Source organism: Lissotriton vulgaris, chromosome 3_2 (assembly GCF_964263255.1).
Source record: "Lissotriton vulgaris chromosome 3_2, aLisVul1.2, whole genome shotgun sequence".
NCBI lineage: Eukaryota > Metazoa > Chordata > Amphibia > Caudata > Salamandridae > Lissotriton > Lissotriton vulgaris.
The window spans coordinates 165,722,926-165,744,990 of NC_141690.1; the positions used below are offsets into that span (position 1 = coordinate 165,722,926).

At 46.3% G+C, this 22,065-nt stretch overlaps 1 protein-coding gene across 1 annotated transcript in view; it reads left to right on the forward strand.

The window, feature by feature from the left end:
• The window catches only part of LOC147725465 (uncharacterized), a 152,534-nt gene that overhangs the window by 10,575 nt on the left and 119,894 nt on the right, over nt 1-22,065 (forward strand). Inside the window, exon 3 of the mRNA XM_086964454.1 lies at nt 2,110-2,128. Coding sequence (XP_086820580.1) covers nt 2,110-2,128 — 19 coding nt within the window. The remainder of the gene's footprint in view (nt 1-2,109; nt 2,129-22,065) is intronic.

Below are 22,065 nucleotides of genomic sequence, written 5' to 3' on the forward strand. Positions count from 1 at the left end.
AAATTGGCGGTCATTGCCTTCATGGGGAAGCTGCTGTGGGGTTACACCCCATCAGCGGGGGAAGTAGAGAGAAGGATGTTGGAAGGTTGGGTGAGGGAGAGGGGCGGAGAGTTTGTCACGTTGCCCCCTTTCTTGGCATACCCTTGCCCATTTACTGGAGGCTTTACCAGCAGTCTGTAGGGATGGCTTTGAGACTTGTTTGTTCTTATCCCTTATGGTATGGATGTTTTTGGGGGCGTTTAGGGTGTCCGAGCTCTTAGGCAGCAAGGTAAAAATGGGATTGCTTTGGAAGGATGTGTCCATCGTAGATGGGGGGATACATATTTGGTTGAACAGTTCCAAACCAGACCAGTGGGGAGTGGGAAAAGGGGTCAGGTTGGAAGCTGCTGTACCAGCTTTGACGTGCCCTCTTCATTGGTCTCACCGTTGGCATGCTTTGTCAGGAGATTCGGGGGCAGGGGTGGTTTTCAAACATTCTAACGGGCAGAGGGTGACAGATTACCAGCTGCGCATGCTAATGCAGAAAGCTTTGTACACTATTGGGTTGGATGGGGCTGGTTATGAGACGCATTCTTTCAGGATTGGGACAGCAACAGAGGCACCAAACAGGGGCTGGACGCAGGAGGACATAATGCGGCTGGGGCGCTGATCTTCAGACTTTTTTCAACGCTATGGAAGAAGCAAGAGGCGCATGCGTCATCCTCCTTTGTTTGAGCCTCATTCTATTTTTCTTGTTACAGGTTCTGTGGCCCGGCCCCAATTGAAGGAATTGACCATTTGAATTGTGGGACGTTCGTTTATAAAATGGGCGCAGATCCAGGCATGCCGGTGTTACTTTGGTGCAATGTTGGGTTTTAATGAACGTTCTTTTAAAATAGTTTGGAAGGGTAAGGGAGGGATGTAGTGGAAGGAATTGATACCTTGCCTTAATATTTGGATGATACGGGGTCAGTGCCCAGACGTTTTATTGATTCATCTTGGCAAGAATGATTTGTGCGGAGTAAAGGGTATTGTCTTGATGAGGGCTATGAAGAAGGACAAGATTAAGTTAGCAATGGTCTGGGTGCCATGTTTTGTGGACGGAGTTGGTTCTGCGCAGAGTTTGGTGGGGTGCTTTGAACCCGAGGGCCATTGATAGGGCTCAGAGGAAGGTGAACTCCGAAATGTCTAGGTTTTGTCGTCATCTGGGTTTCGGGAGGGTGGCTCACAAGCAGCTACGCTTTGAGGTAGTGGAATTTTTCAGAGATGACGGAGTACATCTACCAAGGCTTGGCATGAACCTTTATTTACTGGAGATCAGGGAGGTGTTGTTGAGATGTTTGAAAGTCCAGACGCAGTCCTCTTATATGGACAGCAGTTACCTACTTGGGGGGCAGAAAGGGGGGGTAGTTTCTCCCCCTTCTTTCTGGGTGGCGGGGGTTATTCGAAGTTTGCCAGGGTTGACAGAGGTTTTTTTGTTATTGTTGGAGTTGGGTTATCGACAGGGAAAGGGTAGGCAGGTTAATTTATAGTTTGGTTACACATGTTTGGTGATTGACAGTTGTAAAGAAGCAGGCAGGGAAGATTGTTTAACCAATGGTTTGAATTTATGGGGTTATACTTTGATGCATTGCTGTGTATTGTTTGTAATGTTGTAAGGTACGGGCTGGGCCGGGTTCAAGGAAATTTTAGGGGTGGGGCAGGGACAAGGGTTAGTTATATGGTTGATTAGTGAGGTTTAGTTTTGTAAGGCGTTTGCCGAGGAATTATAATGTTATGTGCACCTGTTTCAATAAAGCAGTCTTTTACACACAATCCTGAGTTTGTAGTATGCTTCTCCCCACCCCTCACTCCCAAGTGGGGCTTAGAGGGGTAGCCAACCGCAGGGAGGTCCCCCCGGGCAGTTTGGGAGGGGCGGAGCAGGCTTCAAGCCAGCCATTTTGTTTTGGACTACACATTTTTGTAGCCCAAATGGAGTGCAATTATTAGTCTTTTCGGCTCCTGCTCCTGGCCACCATTTAAGGTTTGGTGACCTGGTGGCTGGGAGCTTAGGCACATTGTAAATTTTGCCCTCCCTCCCCTTTTTACATAATTTTTGGGGTTTTGTTTTTTCAATTTTTTTGTTTTCAGGTGGCTTCTGTTGGGACAGGTGAGTAGGGGTTTGGCTAAGTATTGTTGCTTGGAACAAGTGGAGGGGTTATTCAAAGTTTGCCAGGGTTGGCAGAGGTTTTTTGATTATTGTTGGAGTTGGGTTATCAACAGGGAATGGGTTGGCAGGTTAATTTATAGTTTGGTTACACATTTTCGGTGATTGACAGTTGTAAAAAAGCAGGCAGGGGAGATTGTTTAACAGATGGGTTGAATTTATGGGGCTGTACTTTGATGCATTGCTTTGTATTGTTTGTAATGTTGTAATGTACAGGTGGGGGCGGGTTCAAGGAAATTTTAGGGGCGGGTACAAGGGTCAGGTATATGGTTGATTAGTGAGGTTTAGTTTTGTAAGGTGTTGGCCGAGGAATTATAATGTTATGTGCACCTGTTTCAATAAAGCGGCCTTTTACACACAATCCTGAGTTTGTGGTCTGCTCCCCTCCCACCCCTCACTCCCAAAGAAGAGTTAACATTGCTCCGTGAAATGGACTGAAAGCCTAAAACGATGTTGACATCCTACAAAATAAAACGGCAGATCACGGGCCGGAAGACTGCACGTCATGATAGTTTGTCGACAGCAAAGGTGTGGCCAATAACTGGGTAGTGGTAGGGTGGACAAGCAAGTGTTGTGGGAGGGGTGAGTGGGAAGGCATCCGAAGAGCAAGTGACGTGCAAAATTATGAGGCCATCTGGCAACCAGGCGTTTGCGATGGATCACCAGGAGGAACTGTGGACATAATGGGATGGCCAATGCAAGCAAACAATGAGTGAAATTGCTTCTATGTGAATGAAACACACAAAGGCGGGAAAATCAAAACCAGTGCACCAATTAAAACTTTATATTTCTAAATGGTACAACGAAAGAATGTCAATTCATGGGCATACTAAAAGACGATAGAGGAGAAAACAACAGGTCTTGCATACACTGCATGCGCGCTGCCTAGGCTCAACCTCAAAAATATGAATGCAGATTTCCAGAACAATCAATCAGGCTCGGCAAACAGTGTAAGCTATACTGCTGGGGCCACATTATGGATGTGGGACTCTGACCCACACACCGCAGTGCACATTTAAAACAGTGCACCAGGCACAGGCTGAAAACTCATACCCGCACTGAGAAAAGTACCTTAATGAAAGGCAGAAACTGTTTGAAGTGACCCACTAGTCTGCCTTTCACTGAGCAGGAGGATACAAGCATGTATTTAAAAGGGCATCAGAGTCCCTTCTACTTGTGGGTGCAGTGATTGACTGCCCCCACCTGCATAAAGATGCTGGGGGCACCATCAGGCACACTGACTGAGCACTACCTCCATGCGGAGGACAGACAAAGCGCCTCCTTGTGCCTGCATCTGTAATATGGCATGCGCACCTGGCATTGCTTATTTGCATGAGGAATGAGGAAAAGGCACTCATATAAATGAGGGCACTCCCATTTGAGAACACTTCAGCACACCTATAGCCCCCCCCCTGCATCTTGCATTGCATTATTATCTGCAATTCTAAAGTCCCCCGGGGGATTCAAAAAGTGAGAGCAAGTGCCTGTTTCACTCGAAAATTAAAGAGTATCATAGATTTCCAAGAGTACCTCCAAAGAGTTTTGTGAATCCCACAAAGTCAGCAAAGTCAGCAATCTACAGTAAACCTAGAAGAAAACCATAGTGAGGAGATTCATAACTTAATTTAAAAGGCCTCAAATGATACCTGATCTCGCTATAACGTGGGAGTATTTTCATGTTTTATAAAGAAATGTTAGTTCAAGTTTCCACAAGTTAGTAGTGAAATATGATGTTTTCTGCTTTCAAGTCATTGCAGGCAGAAGCAAATAGTTGTCATCTGTTTTCCTGGTATTGCGTAGATGCATGCACGGCGATGGCCCTGCATGCATCTAAGCCCTACCAGGGAAACCGTTCTGGGCTGGCATTACTTTTAGTTGCTTTTTATCTCTTTTATAGGAAGACGCTGAAGTGGGCTGCCTGCATTCCTAACACACATCAACAGCGAGGAGGAAAGTGAGGGTGCTGGGCAAACACCCCATTAAATATCAAAACAGCGTAAAACATAAAACAAATCTTTTTTTTTTTAGTTTCAAGAACAAAATTTTATTAAAAGAAGTTCAGATAAGGTAAGCATAACATATCATAAAAACATGTTGCATAAAAATGAATTCAAATATTCTTAAAGAAAAGAAATAAGTATAAAGCATTGCAAAAGAGAAAAGCATGAAGGTATATAGAAGAGAGAAAAGAAAAGAGAGAAGGAAAGAAAAAGAAAAATGCAATATGCTATAAGCACGACCAATAACTATAACAAAACATAAAACAAATGTAGGGGAACCCGCAACTTTAATGTCCATTATTTAACATGCACAATCGTCTTCTTCGTGTGGGCTCTACAGCTGCTGCCCCCTTTCCTGCCAGCTTTTCATCTGCAGCCGCCTCCTCTGCCAGCTCTCCAGCTGCCAGGCTCTTTCCTTTCTGCCCCACAGCTCTTGTCCATGAGGTCCTCACAGATGCTCACTGAGGTCCTTCCCAGATGGGCGCTGTTATGGAAACAGGAAATCCATCTTTGAGTTGGGATAATCTTCCCTGCGTTCTGTGAGAGTGCACTTCCCAGCTTGAGGGAGGGTTTCTTGGAGCAGGCCAGCCACTTGAAGCACTAAAGGCGAATAAGCAGCAGATAAAGGTTAAGTCCCAGCACGTGTTACATGTTTGAATTGGTATTTGTTCCTCTTTCCATAACAAGCACATTTAAAATGATCGCCATATTAAACATACTGCATGACCTGCAGCATGGCAGCGAGCATCTTCTTCGATCTGTAATAAGCTAGACTGTTAATACTGTAGACTCCCTTCACTGTTTTATCGCACTATCATTTAAGCTGCGCTGACGTCGTGATTAAATTAAAAGCGAAACAAATAAAATGAGTTAATGGGACTCTCTGTTCAATTAACGACCTTTGACAACGTGCTCAATCGCTCACAGCTCGGGAAAATAATGAAAATAAAGAAATGGAATACTAACGTACAGGAAGTATTTCATTTGAACAAATTGTAATTTTACAAGATGCCATTTTATATTTAAGAATTAGAGTCAAAATTGCTCCCAACCCTTACTTTTACCAGGCGGGGCTTTACAACGTGACGCATCTGCCTAGATGCGTCACGTTGTAAATGGGTCGTAGGGATGCGCCACGTTTACGCCGCAGTTGCGTGACGCAAACGTGGCGCATTCCGAACATAAATCTGCCCCAAAGTTTTTTTTTGCCTTGTAAGTGAAATGTTCTGCTCAAAATCTGATCTTCTAGTGGAAATTCCTTTTCTTTTGATTCACAGATTATTGAACAGTCCACAGCTGCGCGGACCTACAATGCAAACATTCTGCCTGTGCGTACATTAACTTTGGTCAGTACAGTTGGGTAATGGGTGCTCCTTGGACCATACCATGCAAATGTGGTGAGCGCCCAGAATCACGCACGTTTGTGGGTATTCGCAATCAGTCTGGAAGTGGTTTACACTCTATAAAGCAGGGCCGAACTGGGAAACAAAGCCAGACCTTGCAAACATGTTAAAAGCAGCCCCTCAGTGCAGGAGGATGATATGAGAATGCGGCCCACGGGGGCATGGTTGGGCGAAGGTGGCTCATTCTGCTCTGAAAGCAGCCGGCAGAGTGGCAGAATGGTCAATCCATCCAGGGCGAGCTTTAGGATTGCGACCAGTGCAGCGGGACTGGTCGCTGACCTGGATGCAGTGGTGGTGGTGGTGGGGAGGAGGGTGGTGGGGAGGTGGGTGGAGGGGTGGGGGGAATGGAGGATCTCTGACCTCAGTGGGGGGGGGGGCTTGTATTTTTGCAATAACTTAGGCTATAAAAACATCTGCTGCAGAGTTCCTTGTGCGTCCAGCATGCGGGCAGCAATAAAAATGTCAAACTGGATCCCAGGCCCGGTTCTAGCGGGTGGGCCGGGTGGGCCGGGTGGGCCGGGCCCACCCAAACTTTGGCCTGGCCCACCCAAACATAACCCTTGGCCCTGGCAGTGACGTCAGCAAGGCCAGCAGAATATGGCCACTGCAAGTTAAAACGTTCTTCGAACGTTATCTTTCTTTAGGAGTTGCGTGATTGGGCCTCGGCTCGCACCCCCAATCACGCTTCTCCTATTAGGCAGGTGGGCTGTGTCCCCGCCCACTCGTGCAGGTACATTAGGAGCACTGTGAAGGGGACAAAGCCTTTCGTTGGAACCGGATTTGTGGATAATTAATTATTTTCTGCTGGTAAAGAGGAGTTTGTTTTGCCGTTTCGTTTTCCTGACCTTCCTGACTACTTGAGCTGTTTGTTTAACCGATCCGGCTGTGACAGAGTGAACGCCGTGTTTATTTCATTTACATCGTGTGTTTAAATCGTTGGTATCATTCATGAGTGGTTCTGCAAGGATGCACGACAACTAAATGTCCAAATAACCTTGGGGATTGTTGATCTTGCTGGAGAGCGTTCTTTTTTTTGGTTTGTAGAATTTAAATGCAATAGAACTGTAGTTAACGTGGATAGCTCAGTGGGTTACTGCCTTTGTCACAGAGATCCTTTGTCACATAGGACAGTGTGATCAAAGACGTGTATACAAACCAGAATGGTATAATTAGATTTTTATTTTTTTTGTATTGCTAGTTAGTTTGAATTTTCCCAGTATTTCATTATTCTAATGTTGCAATACAGAGTTTGGGCAGATATAATTTCTAATCAGTACAGCCAACCACTGGGGTATGCTTTAAATCCTGTGTTTGTGGTTCTCCAGACCCAACCCTCTAAATACATATTGCCCAGCAGCATGGATGTGATTCCTACACCTGGTAATCTTCATTAGCTTATGTGACATTCCCTATAGGCTGATTTGGATACTTTTATGAATCATTGTGTCTGCATAATGTGTGTGTGATGTACAGTACTGTGATACCCTACACTACGAGTAGCGCCATACAAGAAATAAAATGCATATGAGAGAGGGGCTATGGAGTGATGATGGGCTCTGTTGGAGGGTGGCAATGAGGGAATCTGAGGGGGGCATCATGAGGGGTGGAGATACGGAGAGATGGAAGGCACCGGTGGAGGTTGTTTGTGAGGGAGTCTGAAGAGGAGGTCATGGGGGAGGGGCTTTGGAGTGATGAGAGGCACTGGTGGAGGGTGGTAGGAAGGGATTCTGAGGAGGAGGTCATAAGGGGGAGTTGCTTTGGAGTGATGAGGGGCACTGGTGGAGGGGTAGGAAGGGAGTCTGAGGAGGAGGTAATGGAGAGGGGCTATGGAGCGCTGAGGGGCACTGGTGGAGGGTGGTAGGGAGGGAGTCCGAGGAGGAGGTCATGAGAGGAAGAGGCTACGGAGAGATGAAGGCCAGTGTTGGAGGCTGGCAATGAGGGAATCCGAGGAGAGCTAGGTCATGGGGAGGAGCTACGGAGAGATGAGGGGCACTGGTGGAGGGTGGTAGTGGGGGAGTCTGGGAGGAGGTCATGAGGGGCACTGGTGGAGGGTGGTAGTGGGGGAGTCTGAGGAGGCGGTCATGAGGGGGGTTGCTTTGGAGTGATGGGCACTGGTGGAGGGTGGTAGGGAGGGAGTCTGAGGAGGAGGTCATGAGGCAGAGGGGCTTAGGAGTGATGAGGGGCACTGGTGAAGGGTGGTAGGGAGGGAGTCTGAGGAGGAGGTAATGGGGAGGGGCTATGGAGCGCTGAGGGGCACTGGTGGAGGGTGGTAGGGAGGGAGTCTGAGGAGGAGGTCATGAGGGGAAGAGGCTACGGAGAGATGAAGGCCAGTGTTGGAGGATGGCAATGAGGGAATCCGAGGAGGGGGAGGTCATGGGGAGGAGCTACGGAGAGATGAGGGGCACTGGGGGAGGGTGGTAGTGGGGGAGTCTGGGAGGAGGGTGGCAATGAGGGAATCCGATGAGGTCATGGGGGAGGTGCTTTGGAGCGATGAGGGACACTGGTGGAGGGTGGCAGTGAGGGACTCAGGAGGAGGTCAATGGGGGGAGGGGTTATGGAGCGATGAGGGGCACTGGTGGAGGGTATTTGTGTGGGAGTCTGAGGAAGTGGTCATGGGGAGGGGCTTTGGAGTGATGAGGGACACTGGTGGGTGGCAGGTAGGGAGGGAGTCTGATGAGGAGGTCATGACTGAAAGGGGCTAAGGAGAGATGAAGTGCACTGTTGGAGGGTGGTAGTAAAGGTGTCTATCGAGTAAGAGGTCAGTGGTGGGACACCAATAAATACTTTTGCACCGGCGCTATAATAGACCCTGTAATGTTTTTGCTTATTTAATTAGCAGTTGGGTCATTAGGGCCACTGTGTAACATATTTTAAAGTGTGTGCTAATTATATTTACTCTTATATTCAGGGTTTTCAGTTTGAAGGTGATTTTACAAATCTTTTTAGTGGGATTATGGAGAATGAAACCAGGTGGTGCCTGATATGGGGCTGGGGACCAAGGTTAGCTGTAAGTTAAGGTGCACGGTAGAGAGATTGTAGAAAATTGATGATCAGGCCTGGAAGGGAGTGTACTGCAGAGTCTGGGGTCAGATGGAGGTATTAATGAAGAGAGATTCTCTCTGAAGGCTGGCAACGAGGCAGGCTGAGTAGTGTTACTTGCCTGATACTCCCACTTCAGAAACCTCCTCTGCCCTTCAAAAGGACCTTACATGGGGATCAAAACACTTTTTGATAGTGTTAACGATTAGAAAGAGATTTGGAAAATAATGGAGGGCCCTGAATCTCCTGTTAGCCCCTTCTATCACACGCAGGAGTACAGTTTTTTCTATTTGTAGGCTACCTCCAGAAGCGACACATTCAGCCCGCAGTGGCCCACCCAAATGCGCCCTTGGCCCACCCAAACAATAATTCCTGGAGCTGGGCCTGCTGGATCCTGTGATTAATGTTCCCATTAGAGAGAGAGATCGGAGTTTTGTCCACTAGCAGTTTTGACTGCCATAAAGTAGCGTAGAATGATGGTTAATGTGCCTGCTGCAAAGAACAGATCTATAGTTGATGTGGATGGCTGAGTGGATTAGTAAAGCCATCCTTTACCAGTGCTTTATAACAAATGAAATGTGTGTCAGAGAGGGGCAATAGAGAGGTGAGGGTCTCTTTTGCTGGGTGGTAGTGAGGGAATCCAGAGGAGCGTCACCTCACTGCTTTTGAGCCGTGTAAAGAAAAGGAAATATAAAATTATATTCACTTTGCGGGTGGGCAGGGCTGCTCTGCTCATGAGCAGGGCAGGGGAGGAGTGGTTTGCCCACTCCTAAGTGCGCAATGACTGTTTGGTCAGCCCTCTCGGGCAGCCTAAACCATTCATGAGCACTTTCCCCGTTTTCCATGCAGGCTGCACTACAGTCTGCTTCGAGAACAAGCTCATGCCCCCATTCTCTGGCGAGCGTCGCACCAGGTCGCTCAAAACCAATCACCGATCAGAGATGCCTGGGTGCCTACCAATCAAAACGCTTCATTGCAGGGTTGTGATTGGTCAGGGAAGCCTGCCTGTTCTTCCTGTCCCATGAGGAGAGCAGGAGCAAGGAGCAAAGACGTGGGACCCAGCACCAGAGGCGAGGTAAGTGTATAATATTTTTGTTTTTGTTTTACATTGTTCAACCTCACCCCACCTCACCCTCCAGCATCTGCCCTGCCTCCCGCGTTTCTTGCCGGCTGATTGCGGGTGCCAAAAAGCATTTTTGCACCCCCAGCTCCGTTATTCCGGCTTCTAGGAGGTGTCTCTCGCCCCAAAGTAAACTAGTATCTATAAATGACCTAGAATACGGCACGAGCAGTTTTTAATGAGCAACGAAGATACAATTTGTCATTCTTTCGAGACAGAGAAGACATTGTATCGCCTCACAGAAACGAATACCAATAAGTGAACAGCAACACGCTTTTCTGGTTGCAATTTGAAAAATATATAGAGAGCAACACGATAATTATACAGAACGATACACGAGGTCGCATTCATAGGATATCTTCCACATATGCGCAGAGCTATTTGCAAGTGATTGTATCCCACAGTGTTATATATAAATACTTTGATTTTGAAGATGAGCAGATAAGATTTCTCTCAAGCTCGGCACTCTGTTGGATCACCCAACCATTAAATAGATCCATATAACCAGATTAAGGCTGGTGTAACCATCTATATATAACGGTAGTCATTTCCACACGTGGACTTTAATACAAATTATTTGGTGGTAATTTCCTGAGGAAGGCACTCCCCAGTGTCGAAACGCACGTCGAAGACTCCACTCCACCATTTATAAGTGAATATCTAATACTGTTTTTATTCTGTATGAATATTTTTGATGATTTGTAATAAAAAACCATCATGGATGATTTTTAACGATGAAAGTATTAAATAAATGATTAAACTCAATGTTTTTTAATTTTTAAATGTTGTCATTGTTTGAACTAATTTCCTACATTAGGCATGTCTATGATTACCTGCAAAGTTTATTTTCCATTCCAACAACGCTAAAGCCAGCCCTGAGTCCATCTCCAATGCAAATTACCTCAAATGTACTCACATAAATAGCAAAATGAGAGAATGGAACACTCCTATAGCTCATGATGTGTGAAGGGGAAGAGGATTTTCATTGGGGAAACAAGACTACCCAATAACCAAACAATGATAAAAAAAAAAAGTTTTCCTATTTCTGTCCTGCTTACTGATAAAATGATGGAAGGTTAGTTTATATCAACAACCTTGACAGGATAAGATGGGGTCGAAACAGCAGTACTAGAAAACTCTTTCTTGTAAAGCAGGGTCGTAGGGAGGAGTGTGTTGCTTAGTGGAGAAGTGTGGCTCAGTGGTTAGAGGCGGCAGACCCGGAGGCTGAGAGCGGCCGTGGACCAGGGTTCGATTCCCGACGCGGCAGGGTCTCGGGCTCAAAAATTCCACGGACTCGTTAATTCTCGCGCCGGTGCCTACTCAACTCACGGGGTCACACTCTGTGACTCTGGGTAATAGCTTGCTTAATCTCCACTACGGCCCCTCGCAGCGGGATGCCTGGCTTTCACCTTGTGGATACCCTGCCGGGGGTATCTCACAAGGGAATACCAGGACGGGTTCCCTAAGCAAGCGCCCTGAGACCTTCGGGTGATTTGTGCGCTATATAAGTCAAATTACATTACATTACATTACATTAGAACCTTCTTTAATTTACGAATCAAACATGTCGTATCATGGTTGGAGACGTGTAACAATGATGCTTCTCCAACGTCTGGATCACAAATCTTGACCCTAATATTCACACACTGGTTGTATCCTACATTGGAATGAAAATGCAAAACTTACTTCCCAGATTCACAGAATTTTGTTTCATGACAGGGTTGTCAATTAACACATCAAACAACAACTTTTGGGCATTTAACCCACATAAAGCATGTAAGAGCAAGCTAGCTTGTCAGATGTTTTTTTAGAGAGAGTAACAGACATTTGTTATTTTGGTATCAGACTGAGTTTGGACTCTGAATGGCATAAACAGCTGGGGCTGCTGTCTGGTTTACTAGAAGACCAATAGCAAGAACAGACTCTTCCTCTTAAGAGAAATTAAGAAGGAGATCTCTAATCTTTCTTTTGCCTGTATGAAGGAGCATTAATTTCTGTGTCTCTATCTGTCAATATTTTGACTTAGTGATTGCAGGTAGTTAATCTCTCTAGCAGGAAGTCTATTAAATGTTAGAATACAGATTTTCATCACATTTTAACAAGCAAAATTCCCACCCTATAGAAATTGCACAAACTACATTTTGCACATGAGAACTCTTGCAAACCCATGACTGGCCCACATGGTGAATCCCATGGAAGTCAGAAATGTTCTTCCAGAAGGAGTGGTAAATCTGGAACTCCTGAGATGTATCTTGCAGGACTATGGAACTACTTAAATTTAAGCATGGGCGGAAAATCCGTTTCGCTCGCGGATTTTGCAGATTTTTGGGAAATTCGCAATCCGCGAGATTTGCGAATTTCCCGCAAAATCCGCAAATTTGCACGCAGCGGATTTTTTTTGCGGCGCGCGGCGTTGGTGATACAATTTTTGCGGCGCGCGGTGTTTATCATTGTTTGCCGAGTTGTTTTTCTCGATAGTTTGCGAGTGCTGCGCCATTTTGGATCTTGCTGTGTGATCCCGCGGGAATTGGCGAGCGCGATTACGTCATCGCGGCTTGCCAGCGATAGTTTGTCAACGCAAGTACGGCGAGATCACGTCTCGCGGTACTTCGCAATTGCGAGATTTGAGATGCGGCGAGCAGCAAGAATCTCGCACAAGCGAAAATATAAAATTTGCAATTCTGCACAAGAAATCCACCAGCAAGCAGCATAAACCTTCTTGAAATTATGATTTTTATCTGAATAACTCCTTAGGTTGACATTTGCCTGCACTTTTTTAGCGAGGAGTCCATTTTGGGGAGGGGGGGAGGGGGGTGGGAGGAAGGAAGTGCCCCACAGTCTTCAACTTCCTGTTCAGCAGGCTCCTCCCAGTGCTTTGTCCATCTCCTGGTCACTTTTCATTTGGATCTGGAGCTGGAAGGATTACTTTTTGTGGATGCTGCTGGATATTTGGATTTGAGGCCTTTTTGACTTTCTTTGGATCACTGTTGGATTAGAAATTTTACAAGTAAGTTTGTTTGGGGCATTACAGTTGCTGCAACTAAAATTTTGGAATTTTCGATTTTTGGGCTGTTTTGGGGCCTTTTGCCCAGGGGTACTCAGTGGTGGGTCGACTGAGTCTTTCTGTGGGTTGTCTTGAATTTAAACATCATGGAGGTCATGGATGGATTGGGATTGTGCTGATTTTTCAGTGATTTTCGTTTTTTGGGCCTGTACTTGTGGCCTTTTCACCTCGGGTATTTGAGTCTAGCATGGGCCTAGTCTTTCTGTAGGTTGTCTTGAATTTAAACATCATGGAGGGCATGGATGGATTGGGATTGTGCTGATTTTTCAGTGATTTTCGTTTTTTGGGGCTGTACTTGTGGCCTTTTCACCAGGGGTATTTGAGTCTAGCATGGGCCTAGTCTTTCTGTGGGCTGTCTTGAACTTAAACATCATGGAGGGCATGGATGGAATGGGATTGTGCTGATTTTGCAGTGTTTTTCGATTTTTGGGGGTGTTCATGGGGAGGGACAGGCCATGTGGCTGGTGGCCATTTTGAGTGCAGCTACAGGCACTGGCCATGTGCTGGCAGGCAAGTGGCCATTTTGAATGCAGGCTTTGTTGTTAGGCCTGCAACCATTTTGCCTACTTTTCAACCTTTATTTATGCCCAGGGGTAGTGAGTCTTGCATGGGCCTAGTCTTTCTGTGGGTTGTCTTGAATTTAAACATCATGGAGGGCATGGATGGATTGGGATTGTGCTGATTTTGCAGTGTTTTTTGATTTTTGGGGGTGTTCATGGGGAGGGACAGGCCATGTGGCTGGTGGCCATTTTGAGTGCAGCTACAGGCACTGGCCATGTGCTGGCAGGCAAGTGGCCATTTTGAATGCAGGCTTTGTTGTTAGGCCTGCAACCATTTTGCCTACTTTTCAACCTTTATGCCCAGGCCAGGGTAGTGAGTCTTGCATGGGCCTAGTCTTTCTGTGGGTTGTCTTGAATTTAAACATCATGGAGGGCATGGATGGATTGGGATTGTGCTGATTTGTCAGTGATTTTCGTTTTTTGGGCCTGTACTTGTGGCCTTTTCACCAGGGGTATTTGAGTCTAGCATGGGCCTAGTCTTTCTGTGGGCTGTCTTGAACTTAAACATCATGGAGGGCATGGATGGATTGGGATTGTGCTGATTTTTCAGTGATTTTCGTTTTTTGGGGCTGTACTTGAGGCCTTTTCACCAGGGCAGGGTATTTGAGTCTAGCATGGGCCTAGTCTTTCTGTGGGCTGTCTTGAACTTAAACATCATGGAGGGCATGGATGGAATGGGATTGTGCTGATTTTGCAGTGTTTTTCGATTTTTTTTGTGCTGTATACCTGAACTGATGTTCCTCTGTCTTCCATTGTTTTTAGGTGCACAAGACTCAAGAGAACCACCAGTGCCAGGAAGAAGTCCTGCAGCGGTGTGTGTGTGCAGCATAACGTCACGCGACGTCACGTCTGGCCTCAGACAACTCTACAATTCGTGCAACTGCGGCCTGCTGTCTGACCTGCTCTGAAGAAGATGGCCCCAAAAAAGTTCTCCGTAGCTCCTCTAGCAAGAAAGTTGCTAGTAAGGAGCAGAAGAAGCAAGTTACCAAGGAGGCTGGTGTGCCACCCGCCACGTTTTTTGGGAGTAAAAAAAAAAGTACGCCTGCAGCAGCAGGATCTGCTGGGGACCAAGCTGGGAGCAGCACCCCTGCTCCATTGGGTTCAGTGCCTCCACCACCACGCCAACTTAAGTCAAAGCCCTTGAGTGCTTCAGAGGCAGTCAGTGTACTTCTCCAATCACCATCGACCAGTGATGTTGGCTCATCGCAAGAAAGTAGCAGCAATGTCCCTGAATCAACACAGGTTGTTGTAACTCATCTGACAAGTGTTGAACAACCACAGCCGCAACAACAACACCATGTGCAAGTACACGCCCAAGTACATGTGGAAGGAGAGGCAGCAAAAGGAGATGCGCAAGCAAAGGTGCATGGAGGTTCACAAGTGCCCACAATAGTTGTTCCTCTCGAAGTAGGGGCACATCAGGAAATCGACAATGAAGCCAAGGTATTGGAAGCCACTCCTCCTGATGATCATTCATTGTCTTCCACATCCCTAGCAAGGAAAAGATCAAGGGGGGTGTCTACATCTTCTTCAAGCTCACCTCCTTCTGATGCAAGTGATCCGTCTTGGGAACCACAACTGCGGTCTGACAGTGAGGCACACCATGATCTGACAAAGGTACCTAAGCGTAAAAGGAAGGTCGTCGAAAAACTCATAGCTATGGATTGTGATGAGGCTCAACAAGAAGTGACAGATACTGCTGGTGATGAAGCCTCTCACGATGACGACGAGCCAGTCATCACAAAGGTCACTGCAGCCCCACCGGGCATGCAGCAAAGAGACATTTTGACCCTATCCCGAGAAGCTGCTGAGCGTGATGATGATGTCGACGAGGAGGCAATGGAAATGGAATCATTAGATTTGGAGTTAAGTAGTACACCAAAACCTACCGCTTCCATATTTCTTCCTTGCAAGAAGGTACCCACCTCGACCTCAATTCGTGGTGGTGAAAGTGCAAAACGTACTGAAGTTCGGCAATCCACATCCTCCACTTCATCTGGCATTAGCAGCAGGACCACCACCACCAGTATCGCCGCCTCCTCCGGCCCCCAAAGACATTTCAAGTCTGAAGTTTGGGTTTTCTTTAGTGTTTCCACAAAAAAGGAAAACCTCGCCATTTGTAGCATTTGTAAGTTGGCAGTTAGTCGTGGTAAGTTTGGTTCCAACTATGGTACCGGAGGCCAGAGAGGTCATCTTGAAAGAAAGCACGCTGTCCAATGGTTTGCGCACCTACAGGCGATCAAGGAAGCCCGAATTGCACGTAATGAAAACGTTGATTTTTCATCTGATGATGACGAGGAGGAAGAAGACGTGTCAAACACTTCACTTACACCCAGTACCCCTGTCAGCAGCACACCCCATGTGAGGCACACTAAGAGTGTGGGAGAGAGTGAGACATCAATGCGGAAAAGTTCATCAGCGAGCGTAACTGGGTCGAAGATATCATCATCATCCCGTAAATCTTTGGTCCAGGGCAACATTAAAAAGATGTTGTTTACAGAAGCGCAATATGAACGCAACCACCCACTGACGCGTCTGTATAACACTAAGCTGGCTAAAATGCTAGCTCTGGACCTTCTCCCTTTTTCTTTTGTAGAAGGGGTTGGTTTTCTAGAATTAGTGGCAGCGCTCTGCCCTAAATGGAAGGTTCCTAGCCGGTTCTATTTTGCCCGAGTTGCGGTTCCAGCACTACATGAAGATGTTCTGAAGGTGATTGGGGCAGCTTTGCAGAAGAGTGCTGTTCACACTATACATCTGACAACAGACATGTAGACCAGTGGCGCAGGCGCTGATTACATGTGCATCACTGCAGACTGGGTCTCTTTTTCAGGGGCTAAAGCAAAGCTAAACGCAGGTGTTGATGCGGACATTGTTTTTAAAGCTGCTCGGAAACATGCAACACTAGCCATGTTTGGTTTGGAGAAACGTCACACAGCAGATAACATTTTGGATGTCTTTAACACAAAGGTCCTTAACTGTCTGTCCCCACTAAAACGCCAGGTTGGTTATGTTTCCACGGACAATGGCTCCAATATAGTTAAGGCCATGAGGGACGGTGACTATTTCAGAGTGCCTTGTTTGGCGCACTGTATAAACCTGGTTGTCCAAAAATTCTTGGGTAATAAAGGCAGTGCAGCGTACAGTGTATTGGACACCTGCCGAAAAATGTGCAAGCATTTCAGCCATTCTTTTAAGGCCCGGAAGCAGCTGAGGAGCCTGCTATATCAACGTCAAATGCCAGTGAAAGCACTCATCCAGGAGGTGGTAACACGTTGGAACTCAACCTTCTACATGCTTGAGCGTCTGTATGAGCAGTATAAGGAACTCGATCAATATTTCCTTACAGAGGGTACAGAGGAGCTGAGGATGGGTGCGGCGCAATGGAACATAGTTCAAAGCCTGACACGCATGCTTCGTCCTTTTGAGTTCTTCACGCGTGCAGTCAGCAAGGAGGACTCTAATTTGGGAAAAGCTATCCCATTGTTGTACATGCTGGAGGACCAACTGAAGGAGGTGTGTTCTGTGTTTGAAAAAGATGAAAAAAACCAAGACTCTTTGCTTCTGGCTGAGAAATTATTAGAGCTCCTACAAGGTGATGAACGTCTTAAAAAGATCCACTCAGAAGAGCATTACATTTGTGCTACTATTCTGGATCCACGCTACAAAAAGGCGCTGGCAGGCCAAGCATTCTCTCCTTTTGATGATGAACATGTTCCAAAGTACAAACGTTGGCTAGCCTTGTCAGCCAAGAGGTTTGAAAGAGAACGGCTGAAAATTGAAGGAAATGGCAGTACATCAGCAGGCCATCCCCAGTCAAAACAATCCACTTCTGCACCTGTGGCTGTGGCACAAGTGACCTCTCAGCCGTTAAAGACACCGGCAACTGGATCATCTGCACGAGACACAACAGAAACATTGGAGGCTGAAGAGGATTGGCTAGCTCTGCATGGGTTTGGTTCTCAAAAGGTCAGAGGCACAGCAAGAGCTAAGCAAAGTGGAGGAACCTTTGATGAGGACCTTGAGTCGATGGTGAAGGACTATCTGAATGACTCAACAGAGGTCTATGTTAATTCTGACCCATTGGCGTATTGGCATGGGAAAAAAGAATTGTGGCCACAGCTCACCAACCTGGCTTTAAACTACTTGTCTTGCCCACTCGCAAGTGTGTCTTCTGAACGGGTTTTCAGTGCTGCTGGTGGCATTGTAACTCCCAAACGGAGCCGCCTCTCGCCCAAAAATGTGGAGAGGTTAACAATGATCAAGATGAATCAGCACCTCATACCACCAGATTTCAGAGTACGAGAAAGCTTGCCGGATGAAGAGGAGGTGGCCAGCAACATAGATGAGGGAATTTCTACTCTGTCAGGTGACACTGAGCTCACCCTGCCTGAATTCGCAGAGTATGATGACGAAGCCTTATTCTTGATCCTGGACCGTGATACCGAGCCCTGAAAATGAGACAACGAATCAATAACTTTCTTTTTCATCCTTATTCACTTTTATTCCTGTGTGTCTGTCTTTCTTTGTTGTGCACAGTTAATATATTTCAAACTTTAATCAGATAAACACAAAATCAAGCCCATCAGCAGAACTGTCTTCACTGGTTTGCTAATTGATTTGAAGTTGCCGCAGTCTGCATTCCACAGGTTCACAAGTTCAGAAGAACATGCTCCTCTATCCTCCTCCTCCAGACTCCTATTTCCATCAAACCAGAGGGCTGGTTTACGCCCAATGAAGAAAGACTCAGCACTTGTGGGGGTGTTGTTGTACCTCTTTGCAGGTGAGTTGACGGCTCTGGGGCCATTGCTGGGAAGCTCTAATACCGGATAAAAGTGTTTTGGACCAAATCCCAGGTGGAATTTTTTTTGTGTTTTTGATGACTTGCTTGCCTTTGAGGTGCTCTTAGGGGGGGTTCCGTCTGTTTGTGGGTGAGTTTCGTGGTCTGGGAGCACTGCTGGGACACTCTAATCTTGATTGCATTTGCTTTTCAGGAAATCCGTCGTGGCATCCCCGACTTATGGCCTAGCTACGCAGCGCGTTTGGACCGAAGGCCGAGAAATATTGCAAGTATGAGATTTTGCTTTTGGCCTGTTTGGGGGTGTTATGCTTCTTGGCGGGTGGGTTGGCATGTCTAGGGGCATTCCTGGGAAGGTCTAATACCGGGTAGAAGTGGTTGGGACAAAATCCAGGCCGATTTTTTTTGGGCTATTTCTGACATTTTGCTCAATGTAGTGTTTTCGGGGGCCTGTTTGGGGGGCTTCCTGGTGTTTGTGGGTGGGTTTCGGGGTCTGGGCGCACTGCTGGCTATATATACTTTACTTTGCAAGAGGTTTGAAGCAAATCCATGGTGGCAGAGGGGAGTTAGGGCCTATCTGCAGAGCGCGCGCGGAGTGATTTGGGAAATTTGTGAAAAATTGACTAAGTCCCCATTTTTGTACTTTTGCTCTTTGGCTGTTTGGGGGTCTTCTACTCGTTTTCTCCTGGGTTGACGGCTCTGGGGCCATTGCTGGGAAGCTCTAATACCGGATAAAAGTGTTTTGGACCAAATCCCAGGCGGAATTTTTTTTGTGTTTTTGATGACTTGCTTGCCTTTGAGGTGCTCTTAGGGGGGGTTCCGTCTGTTTGTGGGTAAGTTTCGTGGTCTGGGAGCACTGCTGGGACACTCTAATCTTGATTGCATTTGCTTTTCAGGAAATCCGTCGTGGCAACCCCGAATTATGGCCTAGCTACGCAGCGCGTTTGGACCGAAGGCCGAGAAATATTGCAAGTATGAGATTTTGCTTTTGGCCTGTTTGGGGGTGTTATGCTTCTTGGCGGGTGGGTTGGCGGGTCTTGGGGCATTCCTGGGAAGGTCTAATACCGGGTAGAAGTGGTTGGGACAAAATCCTCGCGGAAAAGCCTTTTGGCACTTTTTGTAACTTAGGGTTCGTTAGGGTTAGCCCTAGCAGCAGGATTGCATGTGTTTCGGGGTGTTCTAGATTTTTGCAACTGAGTTCTGGGGTCTTAGAGCACTCGTGAGAATGTGTAATTTTGGTTGCAAGTCATTTGAAGAAAATCCATGGTGGGAAAGGGGGGATTTGGCATAGTTAAAGAAAGCCTTTGCCACTATTCTTAACTTAGGGTTCGTTAGGGTTAGCAGTATTTCTATTGCATGTGTTTGAGTGGGGGGGATTTCGAGTCTTGGAGCGATGCTGGCTATGGCTACTTTTGCTTGGTTGCTTGCAAGTGGTTTGAATGCAATCCACGGTGGGTAAGGGGTAATTAGGAAGGGGGTACTTCGGCCTACTTTTACTTTCAAAGTAAGTTTTGTCACCAGTTTTCTGCTAGGCCTCGTTTTTTGAGATTTGATTGGGGGTCTTCTACATTTTTGCGACTGGCTTTAGTAAGGGTCTGGGTGGGAGCACTGCTAGGAAGATCTAATTTTGTTCTAAAACACAGTTTACAGTACACCTAGCTTGAGGGGAAAGATCCGCTACATTAATTTGCCCCTACTTATTTATCCTTCAAAAGGTGATTCAGACAGAGTACGCACTTTCAAAAATATTGTACTGTCTACTAGGAAAATCAAATTGTGACTTTTTGCACTCCACAGCCTACATACCTTATATTTATTTATCAGTGGTGTTGTAATATTATATCACTTCCTGTTTTTCGTTGAATAATTACAGGCCGGGTTTCAGTCTCTGCAATGGGGAAAAAAGGATGGAGTCAGGCTTCACATTAGCGAGCCACAATTCAGCATCAGGCAGGCAGTGGACAGGGTGCCTTCTGGTGACCAACATCGATGGACGAAGCATCGGCTGCAATGGAGGAGTGCCGCTAATAAGAGGATTTTTTTTCTGCAGGCAACTTACTCACCACTTCGAACAGGACAACTACAACAACATAGATACATTATCCCTTGCCTTTTTCTCTGACTGTGACTGCATTTCTTGGATCTCTCTCTGCTTCTAAATTGATCCCTTAACACATCACTTAGTCCACTCCACTATCACATCTGCACCACACATAGTCATTTGTAAGTGCTCATACGTAATTCGCAAGTCGCAGCACGCCCCAGCCGGTAGAGGACTGGGATGGCCCCAATGATGAAGCATGTCACCAAGGGGCAACCCTGGTGAGTGAGGGGACACCTAGAAAAAAAGCAATTTCTCCTTTTCTATCTACTATACCTTCCAGACCAACCCCATTGAGTGTTGTTGTGAATGGATTTATAGTGACCAGCAAGGCTCTCAGGTATCTGGCTACAGAGACCTTATGTTGAATATCGTTATGAATAATTCCACACACGCCCTGTACTGTCGAATTCTTTCTTCCACAGTTGTCGAAAGTACTACTTACTTTTCACTGACATGCATGCAGTAGTGCATGCACTTTCAAAGATTGATGGATAGGTTTGTACCCAAAGAATTGTTTATGTTCAATTGTTTGTCTATGCTGTGCTTTTTTTACAGGGTGTCTTCTGGTGACCAACATCGATGGACGAAGCGTCTGCTGCAATGGAGGAGTGCCGCTAATAAGAGGATTTTTTTTCTGCAGGCAACTTACTTACCACTTCCAACAGGACAACTACAACAACATAGATACAGTATCCCTTGCCTTTTTCTCTGACTGTGACTGCATTTCTTGGATCTCTCTCTGCTTCTAAATTGATCCCTTAACACATCACTTAGTCCACTCCACTATCACATCTGCACCACACATAGTCATTTGTAAGTGCTCCTACGTAATTCGCAAGTCGCAGCACGCCCCAGCCCGTAGAGGACTGGGATGGCCCCAATGATGAGGCATGTCACCAAGGGGCAACCCTGGTGAGTGAGGGGACACCTAGAAAAAAAGCAATTTCTCCTTTTCTATCTACTATACCTTCCAGACCAACCCCATTGAGTGTTGTTGTGAATGGATTTATAGTGACCAGCAAGGCTCTCGGGTATCTGGCTACAGAGACCTTATGTTGAATATCGTTAACAATAATTCCACACAGGCCCTGTACTGTCGCATTCTTTCTTCCACAGTTGTCGAAAGTACTACTTACTTTTCACTGACATGCATGCAGTAGTGCATGCACTTTCAAAGATTGATGGATAGGTTTGTACCCAAAGATTTGTTTATGTTCACAATTGTTCGTCCATGCTGTGCTATTTTTTCTTGTCTCCCAAAACCTTTCCCAAAAACCCCCGTACCCATCCATTTTTCAAACCCTAACCCTCTTCCCCCGGGCTGTGTGGTTTTGATTGATGTGTGACTAAATTACAGCAATAAATCCACACACTTGCTGGGGAGGATAAGGTGATAGCAACAGGCTGGTGAAGAAATCCGAGGATATATTCTTACTCTGCTTGACAAAGACCCATGGCTAATGTCAAAGAACTTCAACCAAATTAGTAGTTATACTTTACCATTTGTTAGGCTACAATGTGGCACTGTTCTAGTGTACTTCTGTCACCTGCTATATTCTCAGTTGTACCGTTGAATTTCTCAGGAGGACAAACCAGATTTAATTTTCTTTTTTTTCATAGGCATGCAACTGCCACTGTGTCACACCACTAGTACCACCGCTATGAGGAAATTTTATCCAACCAAGATTGCCAACCTTATTCGCTGTTTGCCGTGGAGCCAGCCCTGGGTCTAGCCCTACTTTCAAACACAAATTACAGGTAAGATAAGCGTTTGGTGGTTTGGGGGTATAATGGA